The sequence below is a fragment of the Amblyomma maculatum genome, chromosome 10 (assembly GCF_055883805.1).
Source record: "Amblyomma maculatum isolate TAMU_Amacu chromosome 10, ASM5588380v1, whole genome shotgun sequence".
In the NCBI taxonomy this organism is placed as follows: Eukaryota; Metazoa; Arthropoda; class Arachnida; order Ixodida; family Ixodidae; genus Amblyomma; species Amblyomma maculatum.
Window position 1 is genome coordinate 7,242,626 of NC_139353.1, and position 20,805 is coordinate 7,263,430.

General features: G+C 44.3%; 1 protein-coding gene across 1 annotated transcript; it reads right to left on the reverse strand.

Annotated features, from left to right (window-relative positions):
* Positions 1-756: 756 nt before the first annotated feature.
* LOC146175489 ((3R)-3-hydroxyacyl-CoA dehydrogenase-like) lies at positions 757-18,471 on the reverse strand. The gene is made up of 4 exons (XM_084580779.1): positions 18,308-18,471; positions 4,601-4,773; positions 2,243-2,451; positions 757-1,178 (listed from the first exon to the last, which is right to left on the reverse strand). The coding sequence occupies exons 1-4, from the start codon at positions 18,346-18,348 to the stop codon at positions 780-782; spliced, it is 822 nt and encodes a 273-aa protein (XP_084436905.1). The 5' UTR covers positions 18,349-18,471; the 3' UTR covers positions 757-779.
* Positions 18,472-20,805: the final 2,334 nt, after the last annotated feature.

A 20,805-nucleotide genomic window follows, 5' to 3' on the forward strand; every position in this document is an offset into this window, starting at 1 on the left:
GACCATCGGCTACCTCGTCCAGAGACAGTTCATTTCTTGCGAATGAAGCCGTGTTTTGCGCGTTAAGTGAAAAAGTGCATGTGCAAAGTTTTCTTTTTGTTTGATTTTGTCGACTTGTGTGCATTACGCTTAAGGAGGGATGAATGCCAGGAGACTCTCGGAACGAAAGATGTTGAATTCAGTTAATCGGCTCCGCCATCGCAGGATGTATCAGTGACAATGGAATTTCACCTGTACCGGCTCTCTTAAGCTAGCCCCAGTGAACAACACCGTAAAAATATCCTACCATTAAAATCGACCTGGTAAGCAAATAATCGAAGGTAGCAAACGTTTGGCGCGTTCCAGTGTTTTAATCTAACTTAACTATGTCAGCGCTTAAGCTCTAGCGCTGAAATACTAAGCGTCAAGCGACGAGGTCTCATCTGCGCCGTTCCTATAGTTTAACCTAGATAAATAAGTCTTACACATATGCCACCTGGGCGAGTGCAGCCGAGGTCCGCGAGCGTAGTGCCGCGTGAATCCTCCAGGCGGCCTGAGAAAGGCGGTGTGGCGCTGAGGAGTAAACTCTCACTAAAGGCAGACTTAAATCGTTCCAGCTAGGCTGCTGAGACCATCGAACATGGATAAGCCAGACTAGCACGTTGCCCAAAGCTTATTACCCGCAGAAGCGAGTGAATTACCCGCAGCAGTGATAGCAGCTGCGTCCGATGGGTTTAAAGGCTCGTTTAATTCCGTTCAAGCTTGGTTGAGGCCTAATTCAAGATGAAAGTCTATACTTTTTATTGCCTTCCACCTGCCGCCACTACTGCTGAGCCAACCACGTAGGAGCTCTCTGGGCAGCAGAGAAATACGACCACTTGAGCCACTTCTCTCGGTTGTGCTGTGCGCCCAAGCGGAATCTGGGCGCACATGACGCGCCGCATTTGTTCGGGCATGCTGAGCACGGGAGGCGAGTCCGTCAAGCCAGGCAGTACTGCGTTGCAGCGGATTCCCAGCGGTGCCAGCTCCGCGGCCATGCTTCGCGTGAAGGACACAACAGCGGCTTTGCACGCAGCGTACACAGAAAGTCGCGGTGAGGCGCCGTTCGCAGCGCGGCTCGATACGTTGACGATGGCCCCGTCAGTGATGCCTGCGTCGATCATAGCTCGAGCGGCAGCTCGGCTCACAAGGAATGCGCCCTACGGCAAGAAAGCAAGCTTCGTAAGAGGCTTTGTTATCAACAGCTCAACACTGTCCACAGCAGAAGAAAGATCTCTAAACATCTCAAAGTTCGTGACCAAACCTGACTTTTTTATTTGCGTTTACGGTATTAAAGCTACTAACTAGAGGCGACGGCTTTCAGAAGAGTTCATAACTTAATCGCTCGCGAATTGCTCTCATTTATGCACCTCGCATGCGTATACATTCAGCTGAAGATGCTTTTGAATGTAGCCATAGTTACCGAAGGTCGGACGCATTGTGTTGCGGCATTTACATGATACTCTACTTCACACCAACTTCGAGAGCCAGAAAGGTCTCGTCGTAGTGGACTCTGAAATCAATAATTTTAAGTTCAAAGTCCCATCACATGTAAGCCACTTTCTTTTTTCATGATAAATTCTTCATCCAAAAGCGAATAGAAAAGAAATTTGTTGTGCTCTGCTGCTCCGTCCGCCTAGCCCAATGTTACACATCGTTCACTACGCACTATGAAGCCCGATTATCCGGGATATTGTAGTTTTTAGTGCACCATTGGTCTTTACAGAGAGAGAGAGAAAGTTTCAGGAACCAATATAGGCTGGATGATGTAGCAACAATTTTTCAGTTCTTGAATGGAATTTAGCGCCAAACCTAAACGCGCCTGTACCTTGCCAACCCATGTTGAGGACATGGCTGTGAGCGTATGCGCTTTAAGAATCTAACGGAAGATGCTAGCGATTGCTTTGCAATGCTTATTGCACTGATTCAAATTCTTGTCACACCGGGAAGCAGTGGAGGTAGGGATGGTCCGAAGGCCATAAACCATGAAGGTTAGGAGCACTCTGCAGATGTAAATGTAAAAACAGTAATCTGTGAGTTGATGAAGAAACCGTTCCACATCCCCTTGAAACCCTTAACTTCATAAGTATAGTCCAGCACTAGAAAACGATATCCCCTAAAATTCATTTAGATTGTTGCTAATACACGAAAAATAGGTGAAAGCGTGGTACTTATTTGGCTGCTGAAAAAGCTGCTGAATGAAGAGGTCGTCGCACTTCCTTACCTTAAAATTCACCCCAACAGTTTGGTCGAAGATGTCCTCACTGATGTCGACAGCGGTCTGCATATTAGAGTCGGCGAAACCAGCGCAGTTGACTACAATGCTCGGGGCCACCTCGCTGAAGCTCTTAAGGTCATCAAAGAGTCGCTCCACTGATTCTGCATCGCTTACGTCAACCTGCAGAGCGTGGTGAGGGAGGCAGCCCTGTGGAACTGCAGGGAAGGAACACAACGCTTTGGGAATTTGAAAAACAAAAAAAAAAAAACAGTAGGTAGTATTTGTAGGGCAAGACCGACCATCGCACCGCGATCAGAAGTGGAGGACAAGCAGGACTTAATTTATGTTTTGAACTGACTATATATTGAAGAACCACTAAGCAAATTAAGGGACAAACTTCAGCTCCGCTTTTAAGGACGTGGAGCTGAAAATGTGTTTTGACATGATGGTAAGAGTTGGTTTTGTTTTCTTATATCTTGCGGCAAAGCGCCTGAGATCTCGTACAGATACGTTTATATCACTGGGTAACAAACTTAAAGTAGACAATTACGTACAGACGAGCAAGGGGAGCCATTTTCCTGCTGCGCGGAATATAGTCTACAGCTATCACGCGTGGTAGAGTGCATCGCTCTCAGTTTCCGATGCGCTAGTTTGTATAGCAGTCGACACCACCTGGGATTCTATGCAGCAGCCGCTACGACTACACAACAGGTGGCCGAGCTGCATGCATGCCGAAAACTGGCTGCTGTCAGCAAAGAGAGCAGACCCACTTTTTTTGCAGTGGGACACTAGCACCTGTGGGTCCTTGTTTTCGCGATAGCAGCAATAAACATTTATTGTGATACAAGGAGTAAGCTTGATTTCCTTCTCTCCATACCAAAAAGCACGCTAAAATGCGGTTTACTGCTTCTTTAGGTCTGCACCTCACCAAATCTATTATGAGGTACTGGCGAAATTCCATAATTGCTCCTCGAATCCTCGTTTTCACAGAACACATTCTGGCTCCTAACGGCATGTGTACAAATTGCTTACAAATTCACTGCAATGTTCATATCAATGCAGCGGAACTACCATCAGGCGTCCAGTATTATTCTCGCATAAATACAACGGTTGTTACCCGCACCGTGGGGCAAAAACATGCACAGCCACCTTGCCGCACAAATAAATCTATATCAGTTGACTAGTGAAAAATCCCTGAATGATCTAAGCTGGGAAAGATCCCAGCTAGACCCATTTACGTTCACCTAGGATTTCATAAAGATTTCAGATTCAAAATGCTTTGCCAGTGCACTGAAAACTAAAAACGTCCACTTCAAAATATGAAACAGTGCGACAATATGTAACAAAATAATTGACGTGTGTCGTTTGTACTGGCACCGCAAATTTTCAGGAAGAGAAATAAATACTTCGGGCAGTTTAATATCAGAATAACCTTACTAATGCCCCCGAATCAGTTCAGAACAGAGCAACAAGATTCATTTTGTCAAATTATTCCAACTGTTCGAGTATTTCGGCACTAAAAGCACAATTAAACTTACCCTCCCTAGCCTCATGGCGTAGAATCGCGCGCCTTAACCTTTTTCATAAATTTTTTTATTCTTTGCCATCTGATAACACGTACATAAAGAGAGCCCACCGTATCTCCTGCTCCAGCCACATTAATGCAGTGTATCCCCCTCAAGCTCACACTACTATTTTCAGCAGTCTTTTTTCTTGCGCACCGCACAGGACTGGAATGGCCTGCCCACCGAAGTCGCTACAGTCATCGACCCCAAAATATTCAAACGCTCATTGAAAACATCTCATATTGATCATCGACCCCAAAATTTTCAAGCGCATCATCGAAAACATCTCATTAAGATTTTTGTTATACTTATATGCCCTGTAACGCCCACTCCCTCATGTAATGTCTCATCAGAGACCTTTGAGGAATAAATAAATAAATAAAAAAGAAGGTGGACAAATAGGAAGAATTTTACGGTCAACTGGCAGATTTTGGAGCTCTGCAGGTACCATACAGGAAATTAGAGAGTGACTTTCTGTCTCGGGCGCAATAAAACAAACCATTTCATCAAGATAACTCATGTCTATAGTGCAAAATGCGGTATCGATTACTCCTACGCGCTAGTGGAAAGGAACTGTTGTTCTCCGCGGCGGAGTGGAGTAACCCAAGAGATATACATACGCAGAAGTAACTCCCGTAACCAACTAGGCGGCTCATCTATGTACGTGCATTACATTTCGTCTGCCAGCTTCCGTCTGCGCATAAATGCTAACCATTGCTTTCTAATCACGACCATTTCTATCCGCTGTGTGTATGCTCTAAGGCCACGCATCATGTGGCTGTGCTGCGCTGCCTCTTACCAGGCAGCGATGCGGCTAAAGCTGCCACCGTTTCCAGTCGACGTCCGGCAACGACAACGCGAGCTCCCTTTTCTGCGAGGAGTTGACAGACGGCACCGCCGATGCCGCCTCCTCCACCGGTGACCACAGCCAGGCGGCCGGACAGGACTCCAGCTTCGGTTGACATCAGGATGCTGGGGTTGATTGTGAATGAAAAGTAATGCGTGGTCACGGCTCGAAGGCATCATCCCGGTTCGGATCACTAAATTACGAGAATCTATGCGAAAAAAAAAAAAAACAGATTGCAAAGTTTGATTGATTGAAACACGTTTATTGACAGCCCTGTAATGCACTTTTGCTGCTTGCATCTATGCGGGAATCTGGCACCCGCATAGATGCAAGCACAGCAAATTAATGAACGGCAAATGGCTTTGCATCTTGCGAGAGCAGAACACACACACATTCTACAGAGTGCAAATATCGCGGTCCCGAAACATTTCGCTGCCACGCGATTATGGGCTTTCAAAGCAACCTGAAATGAACATTCGTGAACTATTGTTTCATTTGGGCATTTGTCTCGCATAGCATAATGAACATTGTCGTGAAAAATTGCAAATAAAATCAACAAGTGTTAAATGAGTGCTTTTGTGTATCTAATTAAGTTCCGACAAGCCTCTGCGATGAGACGTTGGCTAGCAAACAGTCTGCGCTCACTGCATGTATTTTTTTAAACGGACCCTTTACTACGCCTTTCCGCTCTTCTGTTTTCTCTTCGTGGACTGAGTAATGTCGACCTTGAACAGAGGAGGAACCACGTGACAAGCATAACGTCCCTGAGCTCCAACTGCAGTAGTGCCGCGCCGCCGCCGCACTCTCGCCTCTGCCAGTTCACTCAGCAGCAGCTACGGCGGGGCCTCCTCATCTCCGCCACGTGTTAACGGCAGTAGTCATCATGAACGATCCAGGCGAGACGCTTCGTTAACTGTCTTCGGTACAGCAGTGGCGAAGACGCCAAGCCAAATACGATCATCCTGAACACGTAGCTCGCCGAGAGGCTGCCGCACACAGACGTAGAGAGGCGGGCCGAGCGAAAAGTGCCGAATTCGTTTTGGTTACTTGGGTTTAGCCGGATTAAACTAGTTCCTAATTTGCAGTTTGTTTTGTGATTGTGAAGTAGCTAATCTTCCACTCCTTCTCTCGCAATGGGGACAATCGAGGCTTGTTCTGGAAGTGCAGACTGGATACCGACGGCAGAAAAGGACGACCAATTTTATCTTGAACATTTTTTAATGCCTAAAAGCTATTATTAACAAGTGTGTTCTTCAAATTTGATCGGCCTTCCCAACAAGAAAATTCACATTTTATGTCTGAGCAATTGACATTTACAAATCTATGTTGTAACGCAGTATTTCCTCTCGACAAAAGCTAGGAAAGAACGATAATTAAAGTCATAGCTGTTCTCTCGTTGAAGAAAACGGTAGTTTATTAAACGAGCCTCCCAAAGCCTGCGAACTAGGCGCAAGGGAGGCAAAAAGATGTACCAGCAGGAACCATAAACATAGAAAATAGAGCACAAAACTGATCGCAAGAAAGAAAATAAAATGTAGAAGCAAGGCAAAGTTGTAATTGAGTGCAGATAGCTTGATATCAAACAGAATAATCAATAGACTCATTTAAATTGAGCGAAAAAAGACGAAATATGAGAACAGAATAAAAGCCCTTGTTGTGATTTTAATGTGAGAATTTTTAAGGTAAAATCAAATGAAATGAGCAGCAGGAATAAGAAAATGAAGAAACTCACAGGACGGTTACTACTACGTACCGCACACTATGTGAGCTCTGGGGGCTCTGAGGGTTGTTCAGAGCACTGTCATCTCCATCCACCTGGCTATATACGACACTGCGGGGTAAAGGCCCTTCTCGTATCCCTGCAATTAGCCTTGTCATGCGCCAACGGAGTTTCATATATTACCGGAAACTTCAGTCTCATTCGTATACATAAACTGCTGTTCCCACTTCCCCTCTCTCTTCTACGGTTGCTTTCCTGTCGGCGATCGTTTTTTTTTTTGTTTTTTTTTCCCGCGTGTTAACGTCCCGCCCGTGGTCATTTCCTCTTGTATATTTGGACTGCAAAGTCGCTAATTCGCTTTTGTTTCTTTATCACCTCTGCACGTTTATCTCTCCTAATTTCACAACCTCTCATCGGCTGTTTTCCGTTCCATTGCCCTCTGCGTTCTTCTGAACTAACATTACACCATTTTCGTTAGCCCCCATGTTTCCGTCCCATAGGTGAGTACAAGTAAGATACAGCTGCTAAAAATTCGTTCAATGATATATTCAGGATATATATATTCCCCACCTTATGTCTTTCAGACTGAAGGGCTTGTACCTGTGCCAAAATCCCGGCGATACACCCACCTACTCTATAGGAAAGCGCCTAATGTAAGAAGCTTCAAAAGAAGAAATGTACGGACACAAATGAGCATGGGAATGAGCACGATGCCGGAAGGGTGCAGCTCCTTGGCATGGCTTATGAATGATGGCTGCCTCTGATCCGTACAAAATTGGTCTCAGGTGCTAAATGTGCCCTTCGCTTCCCTTCATTCTGTTGTTGCAGCTAGGAAGGTGACTTTGGCACCTTGAGGAACCTCAGTCATCAGCCTCGTTTCTCAGCTAGAGTGCGTGCTCAATTTCATAGCAAATCACGTCCCTTTGCGCACGTAAGCGTCCATCTGAGTCTTCCATTAAAATTGGTAGAGCAACCAGGTGCCATTGCTGCATTCGCTACGTGATACCACGCAAGGCTCGCCCGTACTACTTTATCCAGTGCCGTCTATAGATATTGCATCGCTACCTGAAGCAGCCATGCGCGACGTGGTACACTTACTTTCTCGGTCAATCGGCTCATTTTTTCAGTCTCGATGGCAGGGCTGTTGCTTGATATTTGGTCGCAAAGAACAAACAGAGTAAATATGGCGCAGGCAGTGATCGCACCCAAAGCGACAATCTTCTAGCACGAAGAGTATGCTCCCGATGAGCGTAATAGAGCGAGTGTTGCTTATTTTCTTTTGCACTGTAAAGGATGGACATTGCCCAGTTGTCAAAGCTGAAAAAAAATAAGCTGTCGGGCTCAAGCTGGCGCTGGTACCAAAATAACGGTTTTGACCTATATCTAATCTCTAAATAGCCATTTTATGCAGCAAGACACTATATCACCATTAAATAACAATCGACGATGAATTAGTGCGAATTGCCATTCTTTAATTTTTACTATTCTGGCGAAGAAAAAATTTTAAGGTTAACTTCAGCTTCATGCTTCGAGTCAGGTATAAACAAAACTCTTCTAAAGACAAGAAGAATCGGATCTAACATGAGTTTACTTTAGAAACAGTTAACGGAGTGAGGCTAAGCAAGGGATCCGCATGAGTAGCCATAATTGTTTTTATTCTAATGGCCAGACTTCACTGGCTGCTCATACTCATTATGTGCTGACTTTGTTTTCCGTATTAAACAATTTTTTATTATAGTTTTCTTAGTGGTTATAAAGAGCAATATTTTATGCACTCACGAATCATTTGCCTCTGTGGCCAATAGTTTTCGGCTAAAAAGATCACCAACAGTTGACATCCATTTTACTTCTCATCAGTTGCAAAATGAAAATAGGCTTCCTGTTTTTGAGATCATGCACCTTTTCTATTTCACAATGACACCCATTCGGCATCACATTCATCACTTCAGTTGTCATTTTGATACATTTTTTCTTGACGAAGACAGTAGTATACTATCAACAAAGATTCAGAGAGCGTAATGCTTGGCGTAAACCATACACTGAAGTGAAACCTCTCACTGTGACTTAAACCATAATTTGACTTCTACGGTATCTCTTTACAAACGTTTTCACTGTTCCAGGGTTCCAGTGCTAAGAAGTACTTGAGACTGGGCTAGTTTGAAAATCTTCTCACAAATGCTGCGCTGCTTAGTTGTACACGGACAAAAGAATTGGACAAACGCCGAGGTTAAGCGCAATCTACAAAATGAAGTTTTATTTCTTAGAAAAGGAAAAGGGAAAACACAAGCACGCGACGTAATCTGAGGATAGTGAACACACATAAATCATAACAGTGCACTGTAACAGCAAGAACAACTACAGAGTGAAACCATGAAAATGAAAATGGGAAAAATAAACACCTTATCTAAGCCCGGGATGAAATCGCACTCAGCCCCCCCCCCCCCCCCCCCCCCCCCCCCCCCCGCTTATCTAACTGACACGCGCGGGTGATCCTCATGCAAGTCTTTTGCCTCTTCTCAAAATATCAATTTCCCGGAGGGGAAAGGGCTACGGAAGGGGCGCTAACGTAATCGCCTACTTTGCCAGAAACCATTCGAAAGGCTTCAATTACCTCACGCTTTTTCTATTCTGTTGTCCGCGCCAAAATAACCGTGTTTTGAAAATATGGGCTGCACTCGTGTTTCAGGCAGTGGTTCGCCAAGTTTTCTGCACCCTGCAGGGAACGACATTTCCTCCTGTGCTCCAAAAGCCTTTCATTCAGGCATCGCCCAGTTCCAGTGCTATGCTGCGTCCTGTGTAAAGGTAGAATGACCAGTTATGAAAGAAGACTTCCCACGCATATGTTGTGGGCTCAACAAACATATGTTGAGATGGAATTCTAGTAGCAGCGCGTCTAGTTTTGAGACCATCTCACTTGTTAGCGTTCATCGCCGTCATAATAAAGGCCAATACTATGATATTTAGGACGCAGGGCGAAATGACTTAACGAATCTGTCAAGAGAGACGTAACTTCTAGGTTTCGCGCCCCGCTAAAGATTGAAGCATTTTGCTGTACGGAGTTTGGCTCGAGACGCGCGTCCACTGGAGTACCTCTGCTTTAGGCTTTTCCCGCCCTTGACGTAATCGCCGATGTACCGGAAATATTAATGACAGCCTTCCTGCGCAGTATTTTGAAGTTGAGGTTCCAAAATTGTTTCTAAAAAGAAAATATTCGAGATTGGTGTGTTCTATAAAAGGAATCTAATTGGTTTTGTAACAGAACGTCAGCCATGAAAACTGAAGCGACGCCACATTTCAAAATTTCCTCGGCTCCTCACGTGATGGGATTTATGGCTAGTCGGAAATTTCTGGCTAGTCGGCCTCTTAAGCCGAATTACGGGACTCGGTCTAAAGTTTTAGAGCGTGAATTCAAAATGACGACACCTTGATGCCTTGGGGGGACGTCAACGCGTGATGAGAGTCGGAATCAACCAATGGTGGCCAGAGGGCCGCCCCGGACCGCTTATTTTCTCGGCAAGAGGTTTATTCGCACGTCAAGGAGTCGTTTGCTTTTTTTTTTTGTATACATATGGAGTGTGAATAAATTACCTAGAGCTTTATTTTTTCAAGAAGCCGCATTTCAAGTTCAACATCGTCAAAAAAAAAATCAACAAGCAGCTACAGTTTTGCATTTAAACGCTACCATGGGTAACTTCTGTTGCCTCGAGGACGCGCTGGCAGAGGTAAACAAACCGTACAAATGGCGCCCTTCAGTAAAACAACTGATTCCACGGCTAGTGCCGACTTTTGCCCATCGTCTAAAGGCACGGTACTGTATGATGGTGCTAAATGTGCGGAGAAATTATATCGAAAGCAGTGTAATGGGGGCTTTGCTTATTTTTCTTTAAGAAACAGAAGTAAAATCGACCGAAGCTTGAGCACACTCATTTGGGCAAAATAAACTTTTATTTCTGCACGAAAGTCTCACGCACAAATGCTTCAGTTAGAACGAGCATGGGGAAAGCAACGCGGTTAAGCGTATACTACCAACCTCGCTCGTTTTCATTCGTTCTGTACTGTATGTCGACTCCACCTTTTGCTTTGTGTGCTGTGCGGAGTCCAACCACCCCTCAGCGCCAACTTTGCAGCAGTTGAGTTCAGCCATTTGACGCACGCACTTGCTCACCGTCGTTTATGAAAGGCCGACTACCTGCGGAGACTTGAAATCCTCCAAAGCCAAAAAACAATATATATATCGGATAACGCATGGCATATCCGCAGCGACCGAGCGGTCGACTGCGAGCTTCATCACAGTTCATCTGCGCATTCGTCACCACCATTTCGCTTTTGTATTTTCAAGTCGAAATAGGCGTCGAAACAACTCGCCGAACAAGTAGAACGCATTCTTACACACCGCCCTTCATCGTTGCTAGCTTCGGTATTGCCGCTTCAGCGCCGCAGCCACCCCTTACGCCACTCCACCGCGGACGCCGCCGCCATTTTCGCTTTAAAACGTTTTAGGCCGCCTCATCGTACTCTACAAGAATAATTTAAAACCATGGACATAATTACGTGCTCGACGTCATCTATTTTTTCGCCTCCGCGACTCAATCGCAGCATCCTGTGACGCAACTTTACAAGATGGCGACGGCGACCAATAGGAGCGGGCGTGTTAGAGCGCTCTCAACTGTAAAGCGGCTCGTAATTCGGCACCTGGTTTGTACTACCGCCGAGTCAATGCCATGGAGCAGGCCATGGATGTGAGAGGAAACGTAGTCCTGCCAACCGCTTACCATGCCCCAATCTCTGATTAATATGTAATAAAATGAGACTTCGGCGTCAGCGCTAGATTTCAAGTACAATGATTCGCGAAGTCTATGTTGTGTATCAAATGTCTCGCAGTGTATGCCCATTACGTTTAGACCATCCTTCATTCGGTATCTAAGAGAGGAGAGTTGCCTTGAGGTTCCCGCTCGACTTGGAACTGTAATATGGCTTCTTTGTAATTTAAGAGGTTGGATGTTTTCTTTCGATAGTTCTTCACGCCGAACCAATCCGGTGGAAAACGCTTGGGTAGGCAATTAGGTCGGAAGCAACCGTCGCTCGATGGCCTCTGTATTTATGTTATCCATTCTCACTCAAGCCAACAATGAAGGGAACGCGCCCATAGCTCGTGGTTTGCATGTAAAGCAAAATGCTATTGAGAAGTGAAACAGGTACTTTGGCGGCAACAATGAACGAAGTGGCATACCTTGGCGATGCTTGACGGCGTTGGCTAATGCACAGGTGGATCATTTCGTAGTGCGCCCTGAGAGACAGATACTATTACATGTAACGGAACACGGGAGATAACGACACCGCGTCAAGAGGTCTCGTCATTACGAATGATAATTTCGATTCAAGTTTGACGAAACATCCAAAGTTTCGCACTTGAGTAGGTCTTTTGCTGGCGAGTTGGTCTAGTAAGTTACGAAGACACTGCTAAAGATGCCGCTAAAGAAAACGGCTATAATCCATCAGAGGCAGTAGAGAGGTACCACTCGGGCGCAGACTCTGGAGCTTAAATATTTTTGGAACCGCGATTTGAAACCTGAATGTGAACTGAAAATCTATGCAAGTGAACTGTTGAGGTTGGTTTGGAATCGCGATGACTTGTCTCTGCGAAGCTTCCGACCTGCCCCACTGTTTAGCAGCGCAAAAGCCATGTCTTCATGATAGTAGTGATTCCTCATCTCGGTACAGCTGCCTTTCTCAGCTGGAATGATAGCAGCGACGGTGCCTTCTTGAAATTCGCATCTTTTCTTTTCGCGTCAAGGGAAGTTAACCTGATATCTTGATATTATATTAGGACTTTGAAATGCACGTCTTCTTTGACGTAGGGTTGCAAGCATTTGTATACCATCCTCGACAAGGGCCGACAAGTTTTGAAGTGGGTAGGAGGAGACAGGTCGGACTTCCGTGTTTTTACGGGAATCGCGGATAAAGGCAGGGATTACAGGATGAGAGGTTCCTGACGAAATCTGTGCTCGGTGGGTCTTGTTGTTTTGGAGTGATGTTAATAGGATAGAGAGCTTCTAACCTTGCGGAGTGCAGTACTGTTAAATTATTTATCAATACTGCTATTTTCTGCGAGATTCGCAGTACACGTTATATAAATAAATAAATAATATATATATATATATATATATATATATATATATATATATATATATATATATATATATATATATATATATATATATATATATATATATATATATATATATATATATATATATATATATATATATATATATATATATATCAAAATAAATAAATAAATACTGGCATTTTCGCTGGGGATAAGACAAACAATGTGCGTTATGGCCACCAACCATCAGAACGAAATTAAGCCACCACTCCCCCCCCCCCCCCCCCCCCCCTCCCACCGCCTCTTTCCTTTTTAAAACGCGCACGCATGACTGCAAAAATTGCGAAGGTAGGACTGTAAAGCTGGCTGTCAATCACGAGCAAGGTATGATGACGTCTGAAGGCCTACCTATTTTTTGCAGATTTTTTTCTTACGTAGCGTGCTGTGACTGTCAATATAAAGTGGCTCTGGAGGACATGTGGGTGCTTGGGCGAGTTCGGCTTGTGTCTTTTGTTCGTGTTCCCTTCCCATTGGCGTCCGTTTCACTGTATCAATAACTATGCTTGCACCATGTTTATTCGCATAACGTTGACTCTGATCGCTTCCTTCCTACTTGGCAAACTTTATTAACACGCAAGACTTCATCATCATCATCAGCCTGACTACTCACTGCAGGGTGAAGGCCTCTCCCATATTCCTTCAATTAACCCGGTTTTGTGCTAGCTGCATCCACTTGACCCCGGCGAACTTAACAATTACAGCTACTTAACTGTAATTAAGACTATGCGCATTAAAAGTCATCAAATCATGTAGAAAGGAACATTTCGTCTAAAGCAATTGCCTTGTCAATCGCGTGGAACCATTCGGTAGCGAACGGTAAGAAGGAGGTTCAGTAAAATTATCGTGTTACATTCTTATTAAGGGCCGCGTTTAAGCGTATCCCCTACTTTTATTGGTGAAACACTGTGGTCGCTCGCAGATGCCTGCATCAAGTACCCTTGCCTTTACGAGAAGCGTGCGTGGTTAGCACAAGCACCCGGAGGATAATGGAGATATTGAGAGGCTGTCCGGATTCCTAACGTAGAATAAATGCGGTGTCCTAAAATTAGCCTACCATGGAAACAGCGTAGCATATGTTTTCACACTTCTTTAAAATACTCTCCAACTTTTAACGATGCGCTGCCCAATCGTGCTCTTTAGTAAATTAGTGAAATACTTCGAAAAAGTTTGTTTAAATGTGTTTTTAGGGGTCACCTCTTACCTTGCACTCTGTAAGTTCGGGTTGTTTTGAACATAGTCCTTTTTGATATGACGTTTAACACAGTCTCATTCTAATATATGCTGCTCTCGATCTCTTCTTATTAAGGGCGCAACCATCATATGTGCATTGTGACGACAAGAAGCTACTTGGAAAAGTTTATTTACATGTGTTCTTATGGGAAGTTAGAAGCTTACTGACACCCCAGTTGGCATAGCCGTGCTACAGCCGCGCAACACCATCTTTCTTACGTCACAAATAGGGCACGTAATTGTCTTCTGGTGAAGGTATGCTTTGAAGTCTCTGACCACTCGCATCAGCCCGCACCGGAGGCCTGATTATTCAAATGTTTTGTTACAGAAAATTTTATTGGTGAAGTACTGCATGACAGCCGGGATGAAGAATGGTGGGAATTTAATGATGACATGAACCTAGTTAAGGGAGCAACGACTTGTTAAGCACGATTTTCTGTGGTTTACAAGGTTGTCCGCAGCCTGAAGGTTTGAACTAGGGGGACGCTCAAGCCTATTTGTAAGGGTAGACCTGACAGCACCTTTAACCTCGCCTTTCATTAGGCTTTTTTTTTTTTGTTATTGTTGTTGTTTACGGTCGCCTTCGTGAGAAGGAATGCGCAATATATGTCTCACTTTTCGGTCGGTTACTTCAATAATTATTGCAAGGTGATGCCGCCGTTTCATGTCGCAATATTTTTTATTTCTTTTATGGTTGGTGTTAAAAGAACGTAAGGCGCAGTATCTTTATGAGACGTGACTCGGAGCGTATAGAGCTGACCCCCCCCCCCCCCTTCCCCCCCACCCACTCCCCCTCTGATGACTTCCAATCTTCCATATCCGTTCTGTCTACATCCTGCTGCCTATGTACGCGCCCAAAGAAGTTCTCACTCTACAGGGAGATCTCAATAAAATGTTTGCCCGAGGGCTATTCATCGGTGTTAGGCTGGCCGCTGTGCCACGTGTGTCGTCCGAGCTAGATGAGGGGTATTTAGCTTAGAGGGCACCCCCCCCCCCCCCCCCTCAGCTCGAGCCTGGCTAGAAACTAAACAAGTCAACACTGAATAGACGGACAAGGCATTGTAAACTATGCCGAGGCATATAGGTTATGCTTGGCTGTGCTTAGTTGTACTTGCTCAGCTAAATATTCAAGAGAAAAAAAAACGAAGCTTATTTTCTTATCGAAAACACGGCTTTAATGCTGAAGATGCCCAATTGGCTGATTTGTCCCCGCCGTGATGGACGGACAGCAGATGTTGGCCGGGTGTTAAGAAGGACAGTCTGTATAGTAGGAAACTCCATTGAGACGATGAATTGGTGGCCTGAAGCCAGAGCTCCTGCAACAAGTTTAATTTTCTTTGTTTTCTTGTTAATAATGTTTTCCCTTTCATTGAGCGCTGGAGCTGCCCATTCATTTTGTTTTTCGGTTTTGCAGCGATCTCTGATGTTTCGTAAGCTGTTGTGGTAATACATACATCATAACTTTCTAATCTGACTGATTACATGCATCGACCACTAGAAGGTCGCGTGGGGAATATGACGCAGGGATGACGTTTTGAAGGAATCCGTGAAGCGTCAGTTATTGAAACTCTTCCCTAAAGTTCATGTAGTGCGAAGGCAAATCTCCTTCGAAATGTCACTGACCGGCGTGGAGGCGTCATTGGAACGTCAAACAGTATTTACGAAAACACGCACTTGTGACAGAAGGTCAATATAACCTCACACATTATCCCTTGCGAAACTATATTCAAGACACAGCGTGCAACACTTTTATGTGTCGTTTTATTCAAAGTGTCAAGCCGTTCGGTCAGTTCTGCTTACTTTGCCACTATATTTTCATTTCAGTCACTATTCTTTAGGTTGAAATAATATCGGTGATTGACCTAACCGACGCGCATTATGGGTGTCATAGTAAAAATGAATTGGTGGATATTGGCAAAATTAGATGTACAATTTATTTGGGCTGTACACTGAGACCAAAACCAGAAGTAAAAAAGTCATTTCAAAGTACGAAAAATATGACATTGCCCATTGAGGCTCCCGTAATTGCATCTCTCTTCACAGAGCGACGGGAAGAATATACAGTAAAGACTGCCCACACCGTAAGCGCACCGCGTTGTGATCCCAAGTGGACCGGAATATTTAAAGAATTCGAACGTCCGCTTAATTTTTGAAACAGGACACGTGGTGTATTTTACAATTTCTAGACCAGAAAGCACACTACTGTAGCTTGTAAACAATTTTGTAAGGTAGCCGACTATAGAATCAGTGCTATCTTAGGCTATAATAAACCGAATATGCGTCAATCGCTCCGAAATGTTACCCAATTATAGATCATAGTTGCACCATAAATCTAGGCATGCACCATTCGTAACTGATACCAATTTTAGCTTTCAAAATTTAAGACGAGACATTCGACACATCTAAACCCACATTAATCATACATGATCCCTGGAAACTGAATCTCATAAGGACAAGTACTTGATAATATCTATGCGGGGGATGAAACCACAACAGAGTTTTTCAAAGATATAGTAAAATGCGAAACCGAGAGTGTTTTCTACAGGGACAATCTGTCCAGTATCATTTATGACTTGTTGAAACTAGATACGCTGAGAATGTGATCCTGAACTCTTAGAGATAAAAGTTTATGTAGAATTTTTGAGTAATATTCGACCCGGTAATAATATTGTTACGGGGTGGTAAGCCAGTGACAGAAGGACATGAGGGATGGTCATTAAATGATTTTTAATACATAGAGCGGAATTAGGGCTAGCGCTCATACCCAGGGCCCTGCCTGCTACTTTGTATTCCTTCTCCGACGCGCCACCCGGAGCCACCGAGCAATCGTCTTGATCGCGGACAAGGAAAACTTTTGAAGTTGACCCGATGCATGACATGACTATGGGCGTGACTTTATGGGCAAAACAGAAGAGGAAGTATGCAACAGTTTGTCGTAATGATGATTCACGCATGAAGCCTGGCTCAGAAAGCTTGAGGATCACAGGTCGTGAACATCCGACGGCTGAGACCCAGGAACGCATCGAACGGCATGGGCATGGGGGAATAGGAAATGTCTTCAACTGTAGAGGCATCTCGGATCAGTGGGGTCCTTTGGTCTGGTTTTTAGTTTGCCGTGTCTTGATTGTGTCCTTAGGTGTGTGTGGTGGCTTTGGTAGACGGGCTTCCCTGGGTAGGATCACTTGCATCTCATCGTGTCTTGCGGTCGGGGCAAGGGGACGGGTCAAGGAAGAGCCGGGCGATACCAGAAACCCGCTGCCGATTATTGCAGCAGACGCAGAGCACCAGGATAGTGATGGATGAACGTACCCGTACCCTATGTGCGCCACGAAAATCTTACGGGATTGCAAGCCAGTGACAAGAAAACATAACGAATGCAGATGAGATGATTTTTATTGGCTAGAGCCTAGAGCGAGTGCTCCTTCTCACGCCACTGCCTAACTTTTATATTCCTTGTTCTCAGCAATTTTGTGTTACTAAGAATCTCGGAGGGGGGGGGGGGGGGGGGGGGGGGGGGACTTTACACACTACACAGGCAAGCACATCCACAGACAAATCAGAAAGGTGGATGTAAAGGCAGCATGCATAAAACTGACCATTCACCAATCTAATACGAGAGTATCAATTTACAATATGGCTGGATGCATTAGAAGTAAAAGGAAATAAATCTGCTCTAGGCATTCGCAGACTGAAGACGTTTAATGCTGTAGCACTTAAATAGAAGCCAAGGGGCTAAATCACTCGATAGGGCTCGCGGATCATAAGAGGCAGTTCACTAGTATCACAATCTCTGAATGAAGATTATAGTAAAGCGGCTTTTTTACCTGTACTCACCAACTGAGCAGAAACGTGCAGGCTAGCATAAAGGTTTGAAATGAAGTTTAGAGTAACACAATGAGGTGCGGGAACAAATATAGATGCTGTAACTTTAACAGAAATCATGGATGAGAGTCAGTCTGAAAACAATACTGTCACTGACAGGTTTTAAACCAAAGTAGATCAAATGGGAATAAGGAAGGTGCACAATAAGAAGGTAAGTTATTCAGAGATTATCTAAAGTAAAGACTAAATTCGAAGAGACGGCAGACGTATGAAGAGTCCCCAGGCTGTCAGTTGATAAGCTGAGATTAGAAGTTTGGCGAAGATAACGCTTACTACCGCTGGAAGAGGACATTGTATTTCGACAAACTTCAGCAAAGTATAAGTTCGTAGCACCTGGGCGCCTTGCTTTTCGCCTTCATTGAAAAGCGGCCGCCGAGGCCGGGATTCAATCCCGCTTCCCCGGGAACAGTAGTCGAGCGGCGTAACCACTGCGCCACCCTGGCGGGGTGGCCTGAAATGTGTTACAAAAATTAAAACTCAAAGTGCACAACATTGAGCGCTGATTCGGTGCCAACCTGTACTGGCAATTCAAGGAGAGATTTTGGTGCACTTTTTGTAAACTGTGTCAGAGATGTATCAAACAAAATTTTGAATGTGAAGCATCCGCGGAGAAAACATGATACGTTACTTACTTTCACTTAAAGGCACATCTACTCACATTTTTGAAAAATGTTTTCTTGCTTCCTTCGAAAGCTTCATCCCACATTAACTAATATCCTGCTGTGGAGCAGCGAAACACTGCGGAACCATTTAAATCTTAATTTTTCTATACGGTATTCTCGTTTTGTCAGTGATAGACCACGTTGAAAATACACGGACATCGAGGACACGACATGCAGTAAGTATAGCAACTCTCTGATACTCTATGAACACGACGTTTGCGCCGCCTAGGTCGCATGCAAAATGTGTCATTAACTAAGATGTGCGAATTTTGTTAGAAAGATAATAATTAGCCTTAAAATGGATTTGAATCGAGTGAAACGAATAAATAAAATAGGTGAACCCGGTGACATTTACCGTAGATACGAACAACCACATCGGCCTCTAGCAGCGCTGCTGATGGCAGCGCCGCTGGAAGTATGGCGGTGTCGTCGGTTACGTAATTTTCTGTTTTAACGCATTCGAAAAGCGAATCAAGCAAGATAAAGATTAAAAAGGTGTAATTTATTAAAAATAAAAGATAGGCTGGCTGACGTTGATATGAACATCAATACTCGTCTGTGTGACGCTGTGGCATATTCATAATGCCTACTGTGTTACTTCAGTCGCTGCGAACAGATGTCATATAATAGCAACAAAAGAACACGGTGCGGCGCCATCATTTGCTAAAATTCGGCCTTCTTGATCAATTTAAAATATATATTTCTGCTTAAAGCGTGTGTTCTCCCCTCGATACTGCCACGAAATGGTAAGATCTACTAGAATATGAAAATATTTCTATATTCGTCTCCAGCAGTACACTGTCCCGTTAAGATAGCATAGATTAAGCTGTAAAGCAATACAGTTCAGCCACATTAAAAACTTAACATCTTGTGGATCGTGTTTTTGTATCCGAAGCTCATAGCAAATTTGTACTCGATATAAGAGCCGAAAGCTAAAACTACTAAAACAGTTTTGTATTTGAAAGTTAGATATGAACTCATCCAGGCAGGTCCTATACCTAACTCTCCAGCTCGCTCATGAATTCGCCGAGGCCCTTCCTGCAGACAATATGCTTTAGGAGCTCGACATAAAAATCGGAGTTGGCGCGTAAACAAAAGCTCATTGCAGCTTGACCTCTACAAAATTATTCACTGCTGTGGGGGCATTGTCGTACTTGACGTACATGCTTCGTCAGTGAACTGCGCCGTAGTGTTGACGTCTGAGAAAAGGATCTCAGCCAGAATACATCCAAGCAGCTCCCCAACAAAAATAATTTCTTGCTCTCAGGTCCAAACACTCGACCCGCTAAACACGTGTGCTTATGAAAGCGTGCAGTATGGAAAAAAAAAAACAAGCTAATGCTATAAATAAGTCATCTGTAAATGTACATGAATGTGACGTTGCATGCCTTCATTTCATGTAGAAACATGTGCCTTTGGTTTTTTGTCTGCTGTTGATGGGTTGGCCACGTTTTCCAGATATGTATTGTTTTCAAGGAATAAAACTTGATGTGCGATTAAGCACTCACTTTTTGGTTTCTCTGCTACTTTCCTTGAGTTTAGCGATGTTTGCCCTTCAACAAAAGCACATTGTCACAACGCCACACGCGTCTGATCACATTTGTTTTGCAACGCATGATCTGTTCTTCCTGAGCCCGCGCTGCGATGAGGCACAGGGCGCGTATGCACAAAGCGTGACAGCGGCATCGCCTGCTGTGTGCATTTCAAGTGCACGTAACCGCAACGCTAAAGTCGAACAGCCAACTGAGGAGGCGTTGCACTAAACTTACGGGAGTTATGTCAAGCCATTGAAACCTAATGTCACCGTCATCGACTGATCCGAGCCTACTTTCAGAGCTGCGCCATCTCGCGTGGTTAGCGCTGCATCCTTCTTGTTTACACGCGGCTTCTACAATGCGTACTCGTGCAAAATAATCTACCTTTACGTCTTCGCAGTGTGTTTCTGCGGCGGTTGCCATTCGCTTTAAAGCATCTTTTTTGTTGCAGGGGCGTGACGTTCGCTCTGGGGCGGTGTCGCGGGTGTTGATAAAACGTGTTTGCTCCGTGCGTTTGCTGGAATTGCTCGCGTTTTGATTACCAAGGTGATTTTACGTTTTTTTTCGGCGTTGGCTAAATCGAATTGGTATGGCCAGAGTTTGGAGTGTCTGAGATGCATTCCCATTGGCCTGCGAGATACTTTCCATTCCACTCAATCGTAATCAGCAAGCGTTAGTTTTCTGTGCGGTCGTTATAATTGGCATTTATTATATGCACACCTAGACTGCATTGGTTCACATGTTCTCAATATCGATGAAATTGTACCAATCACTTAGGTTGGCGGGGAAGGGAAAACAACTGGACGTACTTTATCTGATACGGCTTACTGAATGCAAAGAAGGCGCACTGAAAGGATTAATGATAAAAAAAATGAATATGTACAAGACTTGGAAGGCATCGTCTGTAGTCACTTTTATTAAATTGTGATTCTGCAATACTCTACCTCCGGGTATATCTA

Coding starts and splice junctions, on each gene's coding strand:
- LOC146175489 (XM_084580779.1), bottom strand. CDS start 18,348: ATGAAGCTTTCGAAGGAAGCAAGAAAACATTTTTCAAAAAT. Junction 4,774..18,307: donor AGAAAACATTTTTCAAAAAT/GTGAGTAGATGT, acceptor AATCAACCCCAG/CATCCTGATGTCAACCGAAG. Junction 2,452..4,600: donor TTTAGCCGCATCGCTGCCTG/GTAAGAGGCAGC, acceptor CCTTCCCTGCAG/TTCCACAGGGCTGCCTCCCT.